The 22,490-nt window shown below is 41.4% G+C and overlaps 1 protein-coding gene across 10 annotated transcripts in view; it reads left to right on the forward strand.

The window, feature by feature from the left end:
• Positions 1 to 4,072: 4,072 nt before the first annotated feature.
• mbnl1 (muscleblind-like splicing regulator 1) overlaps positions 4,073 to 22,490 on the forward strand; it is a 30,941-nt gene continuing 12,523 nt past the window's right edge. For 6 of the 10 annotated variants that reach the window (XM_046052333.1, XM_046052334.1, XM_046052335.1 and 3 more), the window contains exons 1-3: positions 4,073 to 4,250; positions 20,442 to 20,657; positions 20,829 to 21,047. In XM_046052333.1, the coding sequence (XP_045908289.1) occupies positions 4,077 to 4,250; positions 20,442 to 20,657; positions 20,829 to 21,047 (609 nt within the window). In that variant the 5' untranslated portion in view covers positions 4,073 to 4,076. The remainder of the gene's footprint in view (positions 4,251 to 20,441; positions 20,658 to 20,828; positions 21,048 to 22,490) is intronic. The other 4 variants (XM_046052336.1, XM_046052340.1, XM_046052342.1 and 1 more) reach the window with 1 other exon arrangement.

Consider the following 22,490-nt stretch of genomic DNA (forward strand, 5'->3'; position numbering starts at 1 on the left):
TAGGTTGCCATAGCAGATGCTGCAATATAACAAGTAGCGTATCTGTTGTTTAATCTCCACTCATACTGCACCAGTTAATCCCAGTGTATTATTTCTTATGTGATTATGCCGAATAGAGCCTCCAGTAACTCATGACCTGTGGTGTTAAGCTATGCTAAACAAGACTACTAATGTGCCACTCAGTCATTTTTTCAGGAAGTCTTACCATAACTGTGAACCACACCCTCCTTCTTGTTGTCTCTAGCAGTTAGTCACAGTGACAACTTCAGAACCAGCCCAGATTAGCAGCGATCATGTTGCTTTGATTACTTTTCGATCAGTTAAGACATGCCTTAATAGCGACAACTCTATGTATTCAAGACAACCTCATAATGTCTGAGTGCCATCCATCACAGCCCACCATGCAAATCACTGGCAGGTTTTATGCATAGTTTGCGCTTTCGGTGGAGGTGAAGAGTGGATTTCAACAGCCTCTTCGACTCGATGAGAACAGATTTGTTTTGTGACTCATAAGCAACAGAAAGTAAAAGACGGGCAGGCTTGCTTTTCATGTCAGAAATTATTAGCGCCATTGAGGCACATGTTGGTGTCACATGACCATAAGCTGATGATGATGTGCTGATATTGAAGACACACTTCCTCTTTTTGTAGCCCTATAATGTTTCTACCACGTGTCCTAATGGGTGATAGGAGGCACACATTCTCTCTCACTCGCTCTCTCTTTAGCCCTCTTCCCTTCCTCCAGTATAGTTGACCTTGCACCAGCTTGTAAGACCTTGGAGTCTGAGGGAGTGCTGCTGAGGATGCTGGAAGAGAACGCAGGCCAGACAGTCACATTGAGGGCACAAAGGCAGAGGCATGGTGGAGTTGAGGAGGGTGGAAAGAGCAGGAAGACCAAAGTAGAGTAGGATCCACTTGCTAATACAGCATACTTTCGGTGAGAAGTAGATCATATTAAACAGCCATCTATTTGAATGGATGCCTTGGAGACAAAAAGCACAGTTAAAGTGGAATTAGATAGAGGGAGTGGCATACTGACAAGAAAGACCAAAGAGATGAAGAAATCAATAGGAGAAGGACGGCCATGTCCAGACATGATGGATCATAACGAGCACTCATTATCATTCTGGCACTGTCTTGCACCATACTTCCATCGTCTCTCACTCAGAGATATGTGCTCATCTGACTCTTAATAGAAACCATAGAAACAGATTAGGCAGCCAGACAGAACGCAGGGGGCGTCAGCTTCTCATGCATCAAGTCATCACATTCTCTCATTTGATTGAAGACAGCCCCTGGCGCCTTCAGTTTCAAAAAATAGATAATAGGTGTCTCTATTCCACCTCATTAGTCCAAGTCCAGCTGTGGCTTGAGTTCAGTCTGAAGAGTTCAGAGATGATCCTTACTCACCTGAACTCAACTTATTGCAATGGATATTCAGACAGTAAAAGGGTGTTGCCATCACCCCTATCAGACTATGAGCTGTAGCAATAAATACATGTAGCATCAACATTATGTGATATTAAGCACACAGGTCCTAGGGTATACAGGGTTACACAGGAAGATTAGACTTGACATTTTCACATGAATGAGAATAGAAACATGCCCTTAGTAATGTAAACACAATACCGGCATGTTGGACCAGTTTCATTCCAAAGCAAATGCAGTCTCTCATAGTCAAAATGTTTTTTGGCATGAAAGGACTATAAAACTGACAAGGATATATTACTGCTTATAAATTACAAAAAATAGCAGAATTTAATAAAATGTCATTATCTGTCATTTGAAAATATTGAGCAGTGAGGTGATTTATCTTTTCTGTTTGTGTATATGTATATATATATTTTTATTTTTTTAAGTTTTAGTGTCCCCTCTAAACACGATCTGCATGACATGGGAGATAATTTGCTGTGTTTGTGTGTTCATGTGTATGGTGGGGGTAGGGCAGCTGTAGCGTTTTTGTTATGATTATGTTTGCATTCCAAAGGTCATTTCTAGCAGTAATGTTACTTTTGCTATCGTAGGGGTCACCCAAGGTGAAACTAAGCGGTTCCTTCTTTCACAGTCTCTTTCTCTGTAATATTGATCCACATTGCTGGGTCATCGTGACTTGGGCTGTGCTGCTGCAGGGCTCTGATGTAGCGTGTTGCAGTGTCATGATTTTAACAGCGGTTCGAAGCACAGCTGAAGGTACATATGCTCATTGTGGGAAAGGTGATTTCTTCACTCAGGGTGTGGTGAGTTACTCTGCCTCTGCGATAAGAGCAGAATGGGCCCCCGGGAGCCCAGTCATTCAAATTCCCTGAGCAAACCTCTGTACAATGGATACACCAAAAATAGAAACCACTGGCAACATTGGCACAACTCTGAGCAAAAAACACTCCGCAACCCATGATGTCTGGGGAAATTTGGTTTATGAGTGAAATAATAAACATGATATTGTCACACGTTCAAATCTGTGTGAGATCGTCAATGGTGCTTTTTTATTTAGAAATGCTTGACTTCATGGAAAATAATATTATCTAGGATCTTTCATGAAAGGTTGTTTGTTTGAAAGAAATTCCTCATCTGTTTGCGAGAAATCAGGTAGTCACAGAAATAGTGAGCAGAGACAGTTCAGCCTGTCTCTCTCTTTCTGTCTCCCTCTAGCAGCAGGCAGGTCAGCCTCCTCTTTGCTCCTCCCCCTGCTCTCACCTGGCGCTCAGCCCAGAATGTTGCTGCAACTCTGGTAGCTCTCATTGGTCCCAACTCTCACACCGCTTCGCAAGAAGGGAAATGACTAACCTCTTCTCCCTCATGCCCTGCCTCAACTTCCCTCTGCTTTCACTCTCTTCCTTTCTTTCACCTCTAAACACATTTGCAATGGCCGGCTTTGCTGTACTCGACTGTAAGTGATACAGGATTTGATCTGATTTTCCTGCGTTGACCAGAAGAGGTGGAAAGTTGTGAATGGCTGCTTTGTGCATTTGTGTGTGTGTGGCGTGGTGTGGTGTGATGAGCGCGTGTGCACCATGTGTGTTTAGAGCACGGGGTGGGTGAAAGTTTTATTTGTTTTAGCTGACAGTTCTGCATTTCTGACATTTTTTACATATTCTTGATTCCCACAGCTGCATAGTTTAGCAGTGGCACAACTTTAAAAAAATACTGCCAGTCAGAACTTCCTATGAATGATAAATAAACCGGAAAGTTTTCTTTGGATTCGTATCATCAGACTAATCTTTCATTCTGTCTTTCCCTCCTTTTTATCTCTCTCTCTCCCCAGAGGAAGTGCCTTCCCTGATGTCTGCTGCAGCTTTGACCTGCTTCTACAGCTAAAGCTCCACCCCCCCCCCCCCCCCCCCCCCCCCCCCCGCCTCGCTCGCTTGCTGCCACAGTAACACGAGTACAAGGACAGTGACCACACCCTCCTCGCAGCCTACACTCCGACCTGCTCGTCCGTCCATCACCATCACCATCCACTCCTCGCAGCCAGGCTCCAGCCTCAGCTCTTCTCACCAGACGGCCCCACTGCCTTACCAGCCTTCCAACAGCAGCCCAACACACACTTCAGGCCCACGCAGCATCTCACCCACCTTGCCTTTAACCTTCGCCTTCGACCCTCTAAGCCTCCACTCGGCCCTCAGTGTCCTTAACCTTCCTGCAGGCGACACCCAGACTATCACCTTTGTTGCCTGCTTCACCACACCTTACCAGAGGGCTCTGGGTTTGGCCTGTTCGCCTGTTTGCCTCCTTGGCTTGCAAATGTTGAGAGCGTTCAGCAAACAGCAGTGAGGGAGAAAAGTCAAGTGTAAGGCTAAGTCATCTCCTGGATATAAACTCTGTGTCTGATCAGGAACGTTATCCAATAACATTCACAACGTAACGTCGTCCTGCAACATTTCACTCTGGATCTATACCATCAATAGGAACTTTATTTTGAATGTTTCATTTCAACTTTACACACACATATCACAGACTTTAACAACATATAAACAAACAAAAAAAGACCTTAAAGTTGTGGATTAAAACACTAGAGGTACTTTTATTAGCGCTTGAACAGATTTCAGCTCGGAATACCTTTTTGCCAGCGTGTCGCCATGGCGATGAACATGGCACATATCCGTGACACAAAGTGGCTGACACTTGAGGTATGCAGGGAGTTCCAGAGGGGCACGTGCTCGCGCTCTGACCAGGAGTGCAAGTTCGCTCATCCGGCCAAGAGCTGTCAGGTGGACAACGGACGGGTCATCGCTTGCTTCGACTCACTCAAGGTAAGGAAGGAGAGGCGGTGGACAGGAAGTCTGGAGGTCAGATCTCAGACAGACGGAGAGGCCACAGATAAGAGACTGAGCACATTCAGACAGTTGAGGCAGTTTGAGGGAATATATGGGGTTACAAACTGGAAACACCAGTTACAAATAGCAGTTGTCTACAGTCTACACCATGCTAGAGCGCACCATCTGGCCACGACATGTGCTCTCCTTGGTCCCACCTATTTCTGGTCAGGTGACTGCAACATGTGATCAAGAGCACGGGGGGGGTTGCAGCTTTTTAGATTCAGGAAGCAGAAGTCAGGCGTTTGTAACACTGCACTGTGGAATTTTCTAGGATAGGCGGTGTTTTGACTGCCCTTTTCTTTCAAACAGGAATCATTTAGGAGTCATTCGCATTTCTGACTGATTACACTGTACATAAACACTGTTGCATGAATTTACTGTGTCAGCACAGTCACTCTGGAACTGATAAACACTGCTGTGTGCCAGCTTTCGAATGGGGAAATTGCAAATGAATAGGCTGTCACATGTACAGACTCATATGGATGATCTGAGCGCAACACGTTTCAACAGCTAGAGAGGAACGAGGCGATATTGTCACCATGTAGATCTCACTCAGTCAAACCACTTCCTGTGCAGAGGCCTAGGGGCAGTAAGAGGGCGTCTGTGAGTGTGTGCGTATCTCTATATGCATGTATGTGTGTGTTTTTTAGAGCAAAGTTGGGGGCAGATTTGGGGCGGTGCATGCAGTCATTTTCCATTTTTAGGCAGCAGCAGAAAACACACCTCTTTTCCTTTCTCTCATTCTCTCTCTCTTTCACAATTTGTCTTTTTATCGGAGGACATGATCTCTAGAGCTGGGTGGACCTCAACCCAAAGTTTCCAGCATTGACACACACCCACACAGGTTTGGCTGTGTACTTCTGTTTGTTTTCTGCCCCTGCAGACATCGGTGACTCGTGGTCATTGGCAGTGTGTGAGCAGGGCAGGGTTAGGATAAGGACAGCGTGTGTCGACTCATAGAACAGTGTTTATAGCCAGATGTGGACAGAGGAACATTGTCAAGCCCTAGCTGAACTCTTCCCAAGTTTCCTCACAATGTGCTAACGCCTGTGCATGTGTGTGTGTTACAAGCTAAATTTAATTTTTCTTGTTTATCTCATCTTGAGTCGTATTTTCTTAGTTGAGGTCATCATTCCTTTCGGTGGAGATTGCCACCATCTTTCTCCCCAACCTCCTAAGACGTTCCAATTTAATTGAAAGATCTGGGAACACAGCAACTTTGCTAAAGAGAAGTCAGAATGGGCAAGAACCACAAACAAACGCCCAGCTTAGAAAAACTTATTGGGAAAGGAAAACAAAGACTGTAAAATTATTACACAAACTGTCTGCTGTAAACATCCAATGCAGTTTACAGACCCACTTCCTGGTTCAACTTTGATTTATCATACTTAAAATAGTTGTCCGGTGAGTGATTATGTGCTGCTCATAAAGATGTAGGCAATAAGGCTAAATTCTTGGCTTGTTTGCAACCTGTGTTTTGACCTTCTTTCCCTGTCTGACTTTGTTGAAGTGATGTTGCTCTGTTCACTGATCACAGAAATTAATTGGGTGCAAAAAATGTTAAAATAATCAACAAATAAGAACCTAGCAAACTGTTCTCCCAGCCGCAATGTAACTGCTACAAAACAACACAAATGTCTTGGGCCCCTCAGTTCAATACAGTGACCACATGTAGACATCCGCTGACAATACAGTGGAGCTTTTATCTATAGGCAGAAAGGTCCCAATGCGTGAACATGTATTTAAATTGCCACTAAGGTAAAGTTCAGCCAGTGGAAAGGAGTAGCTGGCAGATATATGGAGGCTTTTTAAAGGAACCAAGGGTCCTATTTTAGTGATTTGGGTTCATTTTCCACTAGGACTTGTGTATTAATGGAGATGGGTGGTACTTTTTTTTTTAACTCTTTGCCCTATTTTTCCACTGGTAATGAAAAACAGAGCAGGTCTCTAAAAACCCACAGTGGAAAGAGCAGGAGAAAGCAAGAGAGAGAGAGCAACAGACGATGGAAGAAATCAGAAGCGAAGGCTGTTGATTCATTAGTTGTATGTATACACCAAAAGATGAGACCTATAAAAAAAACATACACAGAGACACGTTTCTCTCACATAGACCCACAACCCACATGCTGGATAACCTGCTTCACTTTCACACAGGTTGAGTTGTTGAAATAGAATAAATTTTCAGTTTAGTTGTGTTAGATGAAGCCACATTGCTCATATACACATATATATATACACACACACACACACACACACACACACACACACTTACACACACCGCACCTTCTTGGACACATGTGCGCACACTTTCTGCCCATGAGAAAGGATCGGCCTTCTTCTTGAGAGGTGTATAATTAGAACAGGTCTCACATGATCACCATTGCATAGCTGAGCAGGTCACACCCAAACCCAGTCATTTCCCCAACAGCCACTCTCTCTCTCCTCTCTCTCTCTGGCCTCCTTTTTGCATGGTGCGCGCACCATAGAAAAACTATATACTAAATACATGCGTAGACACGTAGACAGCCTCATACACAAAAAAGCATGTGTCCTGCACTAAACCACGCTTGAAGAGTCCATGCTGAGGGAATTAGAGCAGGGAATATATTTGTACCAGAAATAGCAAAAACAAGAGTTCAATTGCAGTTTTTCATGGGGAAATCATAATAGCAGTAATCAGATGTGGATGATATACCCCCAAGCAAGACAATCAGTCAGAACCACGTTTTCATATAGGCCATAGAAATAAAACTAAGTTAGGTTGTGTGTGTGTGTCTGTCTGTCTGTGTCTGTCTGTGTCTGTGTGTGTGTGTGTGTGTGTGTGTGTGTGTGTGTGTGTGTGTGTGTGCGCGCACGCATAGCATCCATGCACTTAACAATATACATGCGTGTGTGTGTGTGGGGGTGTTCACTGGCCTTAGACTTGGCCTTAACCTCAGAGCACAGCCCTTTCTGTTGCCTGTGTATCTGGTTGGTGCAGCACAGACAGCTCAGCTATGCTGAAGCGGGGTAAATATTTGGAGAAGGATAATGTCTGCCAGAACTCCCTGATTTAAAGTCAGCTTTTTAACTTTGTCTATTAATAATTAACCACTGAGCAGACAGGTTAGGAAAGATATGCTGATTCTAAATCTGTATAAAAGATTCATACTTACAGCTAAATATTTAGAACTGCTCTAATACAACTGATGAGACAGGTGGAAAAGTGTGATGCGATATCTGACATATGGTATCTGACAAAAAAAACAGTACACATGATATGTTTAGGAAGTAACCTACTTTTAAACTTCAGTAGTTGTAATCACTTGTGTTACTTGCTTCACTAAAGCACTCTAATCAGATTGGAGTATAATGGTCAGCTCAGGTTGCAGAAGCTAATGCCTGCCTCATTAGTTTATACTAGAATGAGTCTGAAATAATATAGGTTAGTCACTACAGTAAATGAACTGCAGCTCCAGTCCACCCACACAGAGGGGAACTGCGAGCCAATTTCAAGTCCTTCCATCCTACTTTTATTTGATGCACGCCTATTCTAGCCCACTTCTCCTTCACTCATTTTTCTTTCCTCTGTTGCTTGTTTTCATTGTCCTCCCGACTTGATAGCTCCTTGTACTTGTTTTCCCGCACAGTCTGGTTTGTGCCTCATTTACTTCAGGCCACACCCATCCCTGGACAGGATGGTTGGTTCACATTACACCCACCCCCCCCCACACACACACACGCACACACGCACACACACACACACATACATATATTATATTATATTTTATTTATATATATATAAATAAAATATATATAATATATATATATATATATATATATGTATATATATACATAATGAATATAAAACTGTATGGCATGTGTGACATCACCAGTGACCTTGTGTGAACCCAGCATCAGGTCCTTGTTTACCCCCAACACTGCTGCCCATGTCATAAAAAAGGAGTGGTAACCATCTACAATATACTACACATAATATGATACACAAACACTCACTTGCACACAGCATAGACCTTGTACTCTGTCTACCTGCCAGCATGACACACCCACTGTCATCATGTCTGAGTTCAGAGGAAAAGAGACCAAGTGTGTGTGTGTGTGTGTGTGGGTTATATCTGTATTAGTAGTGCTGTTGCAGCGGGTTTCTTTGTGTTACCACACTGTTCTGAGCCAAGATTACATTCCTGTAGAGCAGAGGGCGGGTAAATACCTCTTATTTATTGCTCACTGTCTCTCTCTCTTTCTCTCTTTCTTTCTCACTGTCTGTGTCTATCTGTCTTTCCTCTCATTTTGCTGACCATATTTTGACAGCATATTTATATTCAGTGGTTACATGGAACAGCCAGGTTAAACACTCACACACACATATACTGAGCGAAGGTTGGCCAGACAGACATGTGGGGTAAATATTAGCTGCGTTGCTAGTCGACAGTGTTTTTTCCCACTTTTAAACAAATTATCCAGCCAATCTCTGGGCAGTAAAATCAACACGTCATGCTCTCTGTGTGTCTATTCATACGGTTATGAGTTCAAAAGGCTGATGTTTATTTGACACTGCTGCACAGTACATTAAAAGATACTGCACATGGCCACGCAGTTGTCATTTCTGTGATGAACTAATAAAAACCAGAGCACAATTTAGTTTAATTTAGTTTTAATAATTTAGCTTAGCATACTTTTTTTTTATTATCCTAGTTTAAAGCTTGTTTTTAAAGTCTCCTATTACAGTATGTCTTTTGGTTGTACAGTATTTAATGAAAATTTTTTCTTATATTCATATTGAATGCTGCAAACCATACTGAACATGAGAATAAATAAACCTGAGAGGGAATGATCTGATGTGTTAAACTGTCTGCAGTATTTGACATACGCAGATCAAATTTCCTCCTTGGATGTTGTCTAAATACATCTGTGTCCCATTCAGACAAGATCCAAATGCACAGTTATTCTGCGCAACAGCCGCAGATGGGCTCGTGGAATCCAAAGCCACTCATGGACATGCGATCCTCACATTGCTGGCTTCACTGACTTTTCACCCAAAAATCACAAGCCCACAGAAACATTGAGAAGAAAAGGAAATGGGACACCTGTGCTGTGCTGTGCTGTGTTATAACGTCTGACTCTGACCAAGACAAATGTGTTTTCGGGATGAAGGTTTCATCACTACTGTGATCAGAGAAGGTTTGTTTTCAGTAGCACTGTGCTGATCTAAGCAGTCAATGTACTGCAGCTATGCTATAGCCTAATTCAGACAGAGACAGTTTCCTGGATCCACATGGGTTTCTCTCCTCTGCAGTCGACGCATGGGATCTCCATCCTAATTGGATTTTTAATGGAATATCTGTTGGTGCATCCACAATGAACATTTCCCTTTTTTAAATGAACGTGGCCAGGATTTAGTCATCCATAAAATTCAGCTTTTACTAGAAAGCAGCTGTTAATATCACAGTGTGGTCTGTTTGTCTTCTTTGTAGCTGATTAAAATGGTCACTAGATAAGAGCTCAGTCATATTACAGGGAGTTTTATTTTAGCAAGTGGGCTCTTTTACGTCTTTGACTGCTGGTGTTGATGGTGTTTATTCTTGCGTCTTTCTCACTTTCATGCTAGAGAGATTTGTGGTTGGACCAGTCTGATCCAGGCCTCCATGCACTTACAGACATATACACAGAGACATTCTTTGGTCTGTTCAGTCCATGGTGTGTGCATCCTTGTCAGATCAGTGCAACTGTCCGTCTTTTCTGTGTGCTTATGTGACGGAAGATCAGCGACAACAGCCTGTCTTTTCTTCTCAGTGTCAGCCGTCCCTGTCCCTCCATCACACTGGGCCCCTTTATAACACCACTGATACAATGATTACTTCTCTATTCTCTCTCTCTCTCTTTGTCTCTCTCTTTAACATATACAGACATACCATAAGACCTCACATAGCCTGAGGGTTTGTTTACCTCACAAATGAATAAATATTGACAGATCAAAGCCAGGAGTGCAGTATTACATACACATAATCTACAACTCATATAATCACATACATTCTAACAGGTCTTGTGGATGTCACGTGGTTTGCATTAGTGGATTTATGTCCAGGAGTTTATCTTATGCAGGCGTTTATTAGTTAAACGCTTTTAAAGTAAAGCTATATCAATTCATACTGTAGAAAGGAATCAGCCCTCAAAATATTTTTATGAAAGCTTCATACATACCAGTTTAACGTTAGATGTAAGAATTTTAAAGCTAGAAGTTTTGGTTGGCCGCAGACATAAGATTGAAAACCTTTCTGTGTTCAGCACTTTTAACGCCTATGCAGCCCAAAATTGTTCAAACCGCAAAAGGTGGAGATCCGAAAGTTTTCGATAATACGAAATACACCACAGAATATATTTATATATATTTTTTTTTTTTTTATCTGACGCTTTTATCCAAACGACTTACAATTGCTATACATGTCAGAGGTTGCACGCCTCTGGAGCAACTAGGGGTTTAGTGTCTTGCTCAGGGATACAATGGTGGATGGCGTCTTATTTATTGCGGCAGCACCACCCATATATATATACAGTATATGATACTGTCAGACAGTATGGGATTAGACGAGTTTCCCAACCTTTTACAATTTCAGTCGTGGTTGATTTGGCGACAACCACGGAAATCATGGAAGCAGCAAGTGCAGTTAAATACTACAGCAAACACTTGCTGAGCAGCTACTTGTACAGAAGATGATGTAACAGTTTACCATGCAGCCAAACAAACTGACATTGTTTTAACAGAAGAAAAATGAGGAAACTGTCCGTTGTCTTGTTCGTGGTCAGCGCTTACTGTGATGACAAACACATCATGTTTCCTGGATTACATGCATGCATCGTTTTCCTGTGAATCCCTTGTGCTTAGGTACCTCAATCCAGCACAATAATGGGGGACTCCGCCACTGCTAATAAAAACTACTATATAGAGAGACAATTACTGAATTACTGTGAATGCATTTGGTTGCTATTGCAGAAAAAGTGTTGACCATAAATCGAAACTGGGGTTTGATTTCATGGAAGGCATACGGATTATAACTTTAAAGCTATTTAAGAGGGGGAGGGGTTGATAAGGGGTAAAACAGTTTTAATTTCAACGTTCCTGCATCTTTATAACTGATCTGGCTTTTCCTAAATAACCTATATTCATCTCTCCCTCTAAGGTTCACTAAGTCAGTTAGCTCAGCCATTATCTTGCCATTAGACAGGTGAGAGAGGAGCTTGAGGGCACAGCTACTCACTTAGACTCAACTCTTTCAACACCTTTTCATGCTGCTCCTCCCTCTCGCCAGCTGTTAGGTCCATCAGTCAAGTTTACCCTGCCCCTTATCTCTATGTTGATGCCAAAATATGAAAGATAAGATACATGGTGAGATGCCTGCTGGTGGCAGTTGTGAAAAACACGTGAATGTGAGCCAACAAGAAAGAACAGAGTTGACGGCTGTCCATCTGCTTTTCCCTTGCTCAATTGCTTTTTCTGTAAAAACAGATTGTGTGAAGTGCATTCCTGATCAGAATGACAGTGTCTGGGCCTGTCAAACCTACAGCATTGGTTTTATTACTTTCTCTTTTTCTCTCATTGAGTGTTCCTGTTTCTTCTCAGTGCTCTTTGTAGTATACAGCACCTGTATCACGAAAGGCCTCATGGACCCTGACCTTAAAATGGCAACACCTTTATAAAGCTCTATTATGTGACATTGAGCTAAAACTCAATCAAGTCATGAGACATCTAAAACTCAAACAAGAAGGAAACACATCATCCTCACAAATGATGTCAATATTTTGGCTTGGCATCGTGTGTCCTTGTTTTTTGACCTGAAACAGTGGCACCACGAGAGGTCCAATTCGTTTTAGTCCTGATTGGTTTTATGTGACCAGACCTACTGCTGTTTACACTGCCTTATACTGCACTGCACGCTCTACATTTTCTATTACTTAGACACTTTGCTTTATATATCATACTACTAGCAGAATTTGCATTAGCATTAATTGCACTGCCTTCCTAAATGTAGCAATATAATTTATCTCACTAGCAGTAAGTCTTTATTCATTTTTTTTTTTTCATGCCGGCTTACTTTCTAAATGTTATTCTAGATTATTTACACTATTGCCAGTGAAAAGGTCTGGACTTCTGCAATGGACTGGGCTGATTTAATAGGTGAATATCTGGTTAAATATCATTCGTTACTGTAAGTACTCTCAGTTCAGTTATGTAGGAGACAGACTATTTATTTATAGACATCTGCAAATAGAATACATTTATGTTGTTATAAAACTTGCAAGCAGCCCTCACAGAGTAGAAAAGAATAAGATTAATAAGAATTATTCCTCTTCCTCCAACATCTGTACAGATTTAGTGACACAAGTAAAATAGCCTCAGAAACAAATTGAAACATCCAACTTCCACTGTTTTTTTCTTACTTTTCAAGAGAGAAGTGGTTTGGTGAATCACTTCTTAAACTGCAATAAGAGAGAGAGAGAGAGGAAGAGAGTGTAAGCATCCTGCTTGTGCTAGTGCCAAGTCTGAAGGAGATAATTGCACGCAGAAACAGGATTAGGCCAGTTGACAGTGGGATTAGAGCTATGGATAGGATTACAGTCTGTGAGATCAGATTAGCATAATACATGCCAGATTAAATCTGTTAGAGCCGCAGACCAAATTAATCATCTGCCCGGTGGTTATTACCTGGCCATTGATGGAAGAGACTTTTCCTATGTTTCTACAATCCAGGTCACAAAACTGATAAGGAAATGAACCCCGTGCAGATAGTGGCGAGGGTTAGAAAGGGAGGGCATCCATGAAAGGTTTATAAAAGAGAAAAAGCAGTAGTAGTTACATACCTCTACACTTTTATTTCAGCTTTTGAAGTTTTAAGATGCATCGCAAAGCTGACACTCTGAAGAGGTAGAAACAAGGATGGAAAGAGATGGAAAGATAGATGAAAGAAAGATGGGGAAGGCATATAGTTCTTTTTTTTTTATCTTAGTCAAGATTTTTCTTTTGGTGTGCCTGTGTTACTGCCTTATAGGATCACTTTCCCTTCTTTCTCCTTTTTTCCTATCTGACTGTGATAAAGTTCATGTGATCTTTACTGATATTCAGGACTGTTATGGTAGTCTAATCCTCGCCTTAAAGCATGCATCTGTAGTGATTTTATATTCCTCTATATTATTTGCTATTGATGATGTTCTTCAATGAAACGTCTAAGGTACTAGAAGCAAAGTCTAACAATTAGTATCACATGTCACTAGATTATTTGTCTTTTAAGTTTTGAAATGGTTGATTAAGATAAATGGCTGCCTTTGATCCTCAGTCCATGAGGCCTACAAACATTGAGAAAAGAGTACCTCAGTCATTTCAGAAACAGCGTTATTATTGACGCCTCACTGCCACCTGGACCTTGTGATTTCTGCGCAATGACTCGTCTTTCACTTTCCCACTGGAAAGTGGAGCACGGAGATGATTAAATGAACGCTCCCGGGTCGCCTCACGCACTCACACTGCAAGTACTGGATGGCTTTCATAAAGTGCTTCGGCTCAAATCGATACCTGCGTGATTGCTCTGTTATTACTGATAATGAAAAGTACAGCCCTAACCTTGTTAGCCCTCGCAGGAGAAGAAGCAGCACTGCGCCCAACAGAGACTGTGCAGAAACTTTGCTTTATATAACGTCACATGAAAGTGTGTTTGTGTGAAAAGAGATAGAGAGAGATCTAAGTTTGGAATCAGATCTCCTGTGTACGTGACATCTGACCTGAGGCATTTCTGAGAACCAACACCATCTCAAGTGTGAATAACTCATTGCTGCGCGCGCACCTGTGTGTGTGTGTGTATAAGTTAGGCTTTGTGTGCCTGCAACTGTGTCGAATGCATATGTGTCTACCTACTGTCATCTACAATTTGCACAGCACTTCTTTAAATGTTTTCCTAAAAAGCCACTCACATTTTCCATCCACACTAACATGTTGTATTTATCTGGCTAACCTTATTGCTCTCTGTGTGGTCTGTGTTGTAGCTCTACTCCGACTTGTAATCCTTTTCTCTGTTGTTTTGTGAGGGTGGTAATGCGTCACCGGGGGCATATTGCAACTATTATCATAGATTAACACTCCCTCCCTCCTCCATATCGCCACAAGCTCCACTGGTCACATCAACTCCCTGTCCACTAAGCTTTGCAGCATGGATCAGTCTGTACATTGAGTCCCAGCAGGGAGATAGAGACATAATCACAAGGGTATGAGTGTGTGTTTATGGTCTGATATAGAAAAGCAAGCCACGGCCAGAAGACGACCCTGCATCATACAACACTGCCTAGATCTCTAATGTCTTCTTCACTGTCTTCCAAAACTTTACTGCTAATTTAATGCCTAATTGAGTGGCTAAAAACAAAAAGAAAATCAATTGTACTTTACTGTAAAAGGGTATTATTGATTGTGAATTTCAGATTGCTTTTTTTTTTTTTAGCTAAATGCGTGCAAATGCACCAAAATTAAGAGCACACCACCATGTCTGAATATTCTTAGTTTTTGGTCTGCTTTGTTGCCAGTAATGTGCACGCTACTTCACTGACTTTCAGGAAATTCCACTTTGCATGCCATGTAAGATGATCTGCACATAGCCAGTATATTGACTGAGGTTTTATACTTCATGCCATATTTGAGTGCACAGTAGACAAAGAGACCAACCACTGGGCCCTGGCCCTTTGAGTCTCCGCTGCTCTCAAGCAAAACAAAGCTTCATTCACTGTGTGTGTGTGTGTGTGTGTGTGTGTGTGTGTGTGTGTGTGTGTGTGTGTGTGTGTGCGCGTGTGTGTGGAGAAAGGACTTTCATCTCTGCGTATGTTTAGACAGAAATAATTGGGACGTAGGGCAGAGAACAGTGTAGAGTCACATCAGAACCAAACATGGCTGAGTTTCGCACCATAACATCACACCACAGCACTGCAGCATCAAAGCTAAGAAGGAAAGTAAATGAGATGAGATATTATAGGCATTATGAAAGCATACATATATATTGATAGATGAGGCTTCAAATTAGTGATATAAAACAGAAATAAAGTAACTTCACAGTTAATTTAATGCTCTTTGGTGTAACAAAAAGGATTTGAATGAGTTTTTAAATTTGAATTGATATGTTACAATGATGAATGAAGGGATCCCAAGTAATGTAGCAGTTTTCAGCATCAGGTGGTATATTAAGACACATTTAAATACAACTTACAGTAAAATTAAAATAGAAGATCAGTCCCAATTTTAATTTAATTTAAAGGCAGTAAGAGTTTCTAGAAACTGGACGCTGCTTCTGCATGTTTTGCTTTGTCCCAGTAAACCTGAGAGGTCAGGTTTACCTGAGAGGTCAGGTAAACCATTCAGAGCTTCATAAACGAACAGTAATGAGGACTTGCAAGTCAAAAAGGTAGGTAAACACTGGTTTTGGGATATATTTTACTCTAACCCTTAAGTAGAAGTCAGTTTTTCTTCACCTTTCCACTGTTTCACTCTTCCTCTCTCGTACACACATGCGCATTAATACATCTTGCTGCATGCTTCATCTCTTATCCTCAAAGGGATGGGACGCCGCTCCACCCAGCATTCTTTATACATTGGTTCATTGTTTGTTTAAATCCCACACAGTCACAAAAGCATGGTGTGTGTGTGTGTGTGTGTGTGTGTGTGTGTGTGTGTGTATGTGTGTGTGTGTGTGTGTGTGTGTCTATGGGTAATAAAAGTGATAGAAAAGAGAGAGATCAGGGTGGGACATGTTTTTACAATTTATCATCAATGAGATTGCACGGTAGCCAGTGGGATTATTGTTTGGCCTGGAGTGTGGCAAGTCTGATCTCACCAGGAGAAACAGACCCTCACTATTAAGACAAAACACTGAAACTGAACGTTCAAGACAGCAGGAACATGTGGAGAAAAACAAGGATCACTTTGCATTGGAGTTGGCATTATAGCAACATAATATCCTATTGTATTTTAAAAGAAACTGGGCTTGGTAATAGATTAGCTTCATCATTAATGGTTTTATGATCAAGTGGTTTATCAAGCTTAAGAATAACAGCACCATTTTTTTTATTGGACTTGCATAAACTGTTTCTGAACCTGAATTGTAATAAGCAGCTGCCACTGTGTAAAGTAGAAGCTAATTAAAAGAAAATAATCAGAAAACAGAAGTTCAAAATATAGCTCTAATAGTCAGTTCAATAATAGTTACAGTAAGTTATGTTTTACAATAATTTTATCTAAAGTAATAATAAAAAGCAAATACTAAATAAAATATTTTACAAAATGAAACAACAAAACAATTGCATATTTACTTACTGTATTTATTCAGTAATATGTATTGTACTGTAGTTTAAGACAGTTATCAATGACTTCTTTAGTTGTGATTGCAATTTGGACATTTTATTTATCAACAATTTCTTAGAATTATTCATTTAATATTACTGTATCTTTCAATTTTATCATTTTGAAGTGCTGGCCCTTGATAAAACAATATGGCCAGCATTTATTGTCATAATATTCTTGCTATAATATCTACAACTCTGCTCGTCAACCTGCACTAACAACTAATGATGTGAATGAATCATTCTGAAGCTATTTGATCACTTCTGTCGTATGCACAGAGCAGTGACAAATCATTTTATTCACTAATCACATTCTCATCAGGTATTTTCTCACTGTGCCATGAAAAATGGGATTTGAATCCTTCTATGGAACTCCATAGCACATCCAATTTTTTATTTTGCATAATTACCTTACCTAACCTAAACTGTGTTGTTATAATGAGATAATAGAATTCTCTGCTCCAGTTTTGAATCCTTCAATGGAGACGAAAGAGCCCATCAGCGATAAGAAATGTTAAAGATGATATCTTTATCATTCATATGGAGTGAGAAAAAAAGCTTTTTCATGATGGTTGTATAAGCAGCACAGACACACAAAAAAAGGCCAGGGCACAGGACAGAGAGGGGTTGTAATTGGATGCCCTCTCCTCTTCATAGCATCTGTAGTGTTTTCTTTGCTGAGTTCCTGTATCTTCCAGCGATTGGGAAGAATCCAGGAATTACTGTGTTGTTAGAGCAGGAGTGTCTGGCTGCTCTGTTGCCGTGGACACCGTCTCTGGCTGCTCCTCAAGGCCGCTGATGTCACAATAACAGCCACAAACATGATGTGAGAGAGGTGACGTCTTCCTCCTCCTCCTCCTCCTCCTCCTCCTCCTCCTCCTACTCCCCTCTGTCTGCATCTCCATTTCTCTCTCTCTCCTCCCTGCATGTGATGGCCCACACTAATCACCTCTTCTGCAAATTCTAAAATTTCCCTGATGCAGCCCAGCTCTCGTTCTAAAGTCACTATGACTCTCTCTCTCTCTCACCCGTCCACTCATGAAGCCTGACGTTTCCTCTTCAGGGACTTGATCTTTTATTCAAAATGGCTGCCGGTGTTGGTTGATTCGGCAAACGTAGTCATAGCCACGTTTTCAAACATCACCCTCCCCACCATAACACACACCTACATGCACACTGCTGCACTTGTGAATCTAGTGGTCGACAGACAGGGTCATATGGGGTGAACGCAACACGATCCTTCATGCCTCTGGTAACCCCTTCTGCACACACATTCAAACTCACGTAACACAAACATACACTATCGCTCTGCACTCTCTTGCCCCCCCTTTGCTGCATGCCATTGTCACTCTCTGGATGAGTGCTATTAGAACCATCTTTCAGCGCCTCTCGTCCCACACACTTGCACAACACACTCGCACACTTCACCCCACCACACACGCACGCACACACACACACACACATGTACACACAACCTGGTCATTCTTGTGTCTTCACTTCGGCATGGAAAGTTATGCCTCTTTTGAATTTCCCTTTAATCAGTTAACATTGCCTAAATTCCCCTTTGAAATGGATTCAAAGTTATAGAAAACACATTTTATTTCATACTATTCAAAACTATGACATATTGCTTGTATATTCGATTCACTGAAGGTGTATCATGCACACAATGAGTGGTTATTATTTCCAGATATGCCATTATTATATTATTTATGGCTGTACCTTTATGTGTATATCTGTGCTTTTGTCTCTACCTTATGCACATTTTCATGTACAATATTTTAGCCCAGACATCTTTAACAACTTAAAAAACTCAACTAGAATATAGATCTCCACAAGGATTTAAAAATAAGGAGACACAAAGATATCCTGATAGGTAAAATTATCTGTCAGTTAGCTCAATACCCAAGATTTCACATGGAAACAGACCACTGACAGACTCTTCGTCCATGTTCTCCCTTCTGTTATTGAGGCAGCAGGAAAGGTAACAGGGGCACAGAATAGAGGCCTCTGTAATTAATGGACTCTGCATTGCTGTCACCTACCTGAAATAATTTTAAAAAGAGATCCAATGAGAACTTGAGATAGCAAACTTCAGACAAGTGGACACAACAAAATATCTTTAAGAGGCCCCCCTGCCTTTTTAGTGCTCCCCTCTCTGCTCCTTAACCCCCTCCCCCTCGCACCTGTCTGGTCCTCCAGTGTCAGCGAAAGTGAAGGAGATGGCAAAGGGGAATGAAGTCATGACGGGGAATAAAGATGAATCCCAAGGGGACATCTCTGTCAGCAAGGGAAAGCACAAGCTGCCACAGTCAGCTCAGCTGTGCCACTGGGCTGAAAGTAAATACACGTCTTTCCTAAACGGTAGACGTGTTTGTGTGTGTGTTGGGCCTATGTTTGTGTGACGTGTATCTGCCACCTGTTATACGAACACGACCCTACATGCATGCGTTAATGTGTATACATTCTCGCTTGAATGGGAATGTGCATGTGTGTCAGACTTCTTCCTAGACTCCTCCTCTCCTGACTGAATGTATAATTGGATACAGAGCAGGCAGCAAAAAGGATCCCTGTCTTAGATAATTATTCGAAGACTTTGAAGCGTGACCTCCAGATGACTGTTGATACAATATATTGGGATCATATGAGTGGACAGTATTTATAGTGTTAGTTGGACATGTAGCTAAGCTGGACGTCTGGAGAGCAGCATCACAGTGTCAGTCATGGCCTCCTGGGGCTTGCACACACACACACATACACACATACACATTGCCCTGCTGGAACTGACAGAAATAGCAAGTTGTTAACAATTAGTGCTAGACTCAGCCCAGACCTAATGTTAATTTGAGTGTCTGACATTGAGCCAGATACAAGGTAGCATGCTTTTATTGGGAGTATAATCCCACTCTTTGAGATGATGTTCTCTTCTGCCATATTCACACAGGACTGTGTGATTTGTTAATGCTCAAAATACTATTTTAATTAGTCTGCATGACATAGACCTTGGAGTGCCAGTACAGCCATGCTAGCAGCCCTGTGAGGCACAATATTGCTTTGAGCTAAATGCTAATTTCAGCATGGCAACATCATAATCACAAAGGTAACATGCGGATGTTTAGCAAGTATCTCTACATGCTCACCATCTTAGTTAAGCATGTTAGCGTGCTAACATTTGCTAATGAGCACTAAACACAAAGTATAGCTGAAGCTAATGAGAATGTCATGAGTTTTTCCAGGTATTTCATATGTCGAGTACTAGATGAAAAGGTTCAATAAAAATAAAAATGTAATAGCACTCTGTTCAATAGACATCAACTCTGCGTCAAATCTGTGGTGGTGGCAGAGGAAAAGTCAGGTCATAAAAGTCATTGTCTTAGAACCATGGGTGTTTGTACAAAATGTTATACCAATCCATATTATAGTTGTTGAGACATTTCAGGCTGGACCAAAGTGTTGGATCCACCGACAGACCAACATTACCATTCACAAAATCATGCCACTAGCATGGCGTTAAACAGTAAAAACCTGCTAAATGTTTGACAGATTGCAGGTAAACTTCACCAACTCACAAACAACACCAGCCAATGAAGTTCGGTGTTCAAGATACTCGCACAAAACCTTTACCCTGGTTGTTTCAACATATAGAATACTTATCCATAAATAGTATGGATACCATATTTCCTATGTGAATGTGGTCCAGCTTACAGTATGTATTATTCTGACTGTTACCATTTTGTCACTTTTCCATAACTCCTTCAGGGCCGTTGTTCCAGGGAGAACTGCAAGTACCTGCACCCTCCTCCCCACCTAAAGACCCAGCTTGAGATCAATGGCAGGAACAACCTGATCCAGCAGAAGAACATGGCCATGCTGGCCCAGCAGATGCAGCTCGCCAATGCTATGATGCCTGGCACCCAGCTACCACCTATGGTGAGGGGACACACACGTATGAACATACCACAGCTACTCCACATGGTGAGACTACATGCAAGTAAAAGCTTACACATATACAACTCCTTCTCCTTCTGCGTGGTTCTTTCAGTCTTTTGATTTGTCTTTCTATCAGTCCCTCTCTTTCTCCTGGTTTGTGTGTACATTTTATCCACAGTCATTTCATTCCTCCGCTTTTATTTTGCTCTCTTCCAGCCCATGTTCTCAATGACGCCAGGTCTGGCCACCAACGCCAGTGCAGCAGCTGCAGCTGCGGCCTTTAATCCCTACCTGAGCCCTGTGTCACCAGGCCTGATGCCACAAGAGATCATGCCCAGCACCCCCGTCCTCATGGCCTCCAGCCACACTGTCAGCCAAGTCCCCAACTCTGCGGCTGCTGCAGCCCAGAAACTGCTGAGAACGGATAGACTTGAGGTAACAGACAGACTGATGAGTAGAACTTCGTTTTCTCAAACTTGGGGTGAGGATGCACTATGTGGCATAGAATCATCCCACTCCAAAGAGTTCCAGGAAAACTCAAATTAATGATGTGTTTCTTAGTGGAGTTGAGTCGCCCATGACAATGAGTCTTAAGTGGTTTAACGAGTATAACAATAATGGCACCCTTTATTGGACTTGCATAAAGTATATAATAATAACAACAATAGCTGTAATATTCCAGTTTATGAGGTTGAGTGCATTCCAAGAGTTGCTGTGTAATTAGAAGATATTTACTTTTTTGATGAACCCACTCTCACTTAATCTGTCTCGTCTAGTTTCTAGTACAGTTCGGGCTTTCGTGCAGTGTGCTTCACAAAATGCCATTAGACAAGCACCAGTGTTTAGCCTGAACTTGTTGAATATTTATTTGAGTGGGAAGAGCAGTAACGATTCCCATAATAATAATAATAATAATCTCCAGTACAGCAAACACCAGTACAGCAAAGGAATATGTTCTGTAACCCCTGCTCAAAGCATAACATTTGTTGTAGCAGCATTGTATTCCCATGGCTATCGAGGCTACTGTCAGCAGAGAAATGTCTTCCTCCTCTGCCCTGGCTGATGATGTGATTGTTACAGTATTGAGTCTAGAAAGAAGCGTTTTCTTTCTGATTCTGAGAGAAGTCCACCAAAATTAATCGTTGTTGTTGCTGCACTGGAAATATCTAAAATAGCTCAATATCCCCTTTCCTTGTAGCATCTTTTTTTTGTCCACAAACAAAATAATCAGACAGTAGACTCAGAAATGCAAGGTACATCATCAAAAAGCAATTTTGTGTTTTTGGAAAAGTTATAGAATGTTTTTTCTCCTTAAAAAATCTAAAAAGTTAAGTACAACTGTTAACTTTATTGTCTGAGGAAAACACATTTATCTGAGTTCAACCACGCACTGCTAACACACACAGGGCAAGAAAAGCAGTGTAGATACCAGATATGTAATACCCATACCTCAAATTTAGGAGAAGGTGCTGCCCTCTGGTGTCTCACATACAGACTTTTCAAAATGTTCAGACTCACGCACCAACAAACACATTTCTTTATAATGAAAAACTCATAAGACTCTAGGTTTATTTTGTTAAAGTGCAAACGCTTCAACATAGTCTGAACCTTCCTCAGTGTACCATTTATTCAGGAACTCCATATGTAACAGTAATAGTTAAACAGGAAGTACACTGCATAGGAAGGCCTTTTTTACACAGCAAGAGGAATACAGTCTTGCCAAGCATTTTAATCAATTTATTGGACTGCAGGTCTCATACATTTTTTAAGTTTAATGTGCATTTGTAACTATACATCCTCTATAATGACAAAGTAAAGGCTTGGTGAATCATACTGGATATATTCTACATGAAGACACAAATACACAAAACAGTGGAT

This window comes from Micropterus dolomieu, linkage group LG06 (assembly GCF_021292245.1).
Source record: "Micropterus dolomieu isolate WLL.071019.BEF.003 ecotype Adirondacks linkage group LG06, ASM2129224v1, whole genome shotgun sequence".
NCBI lineage: Eukaryota > Metazoa > Chordata > Actinopteri > Centrarchiformes > Centrarchidae > Micropterus > Micropterus dolomieu.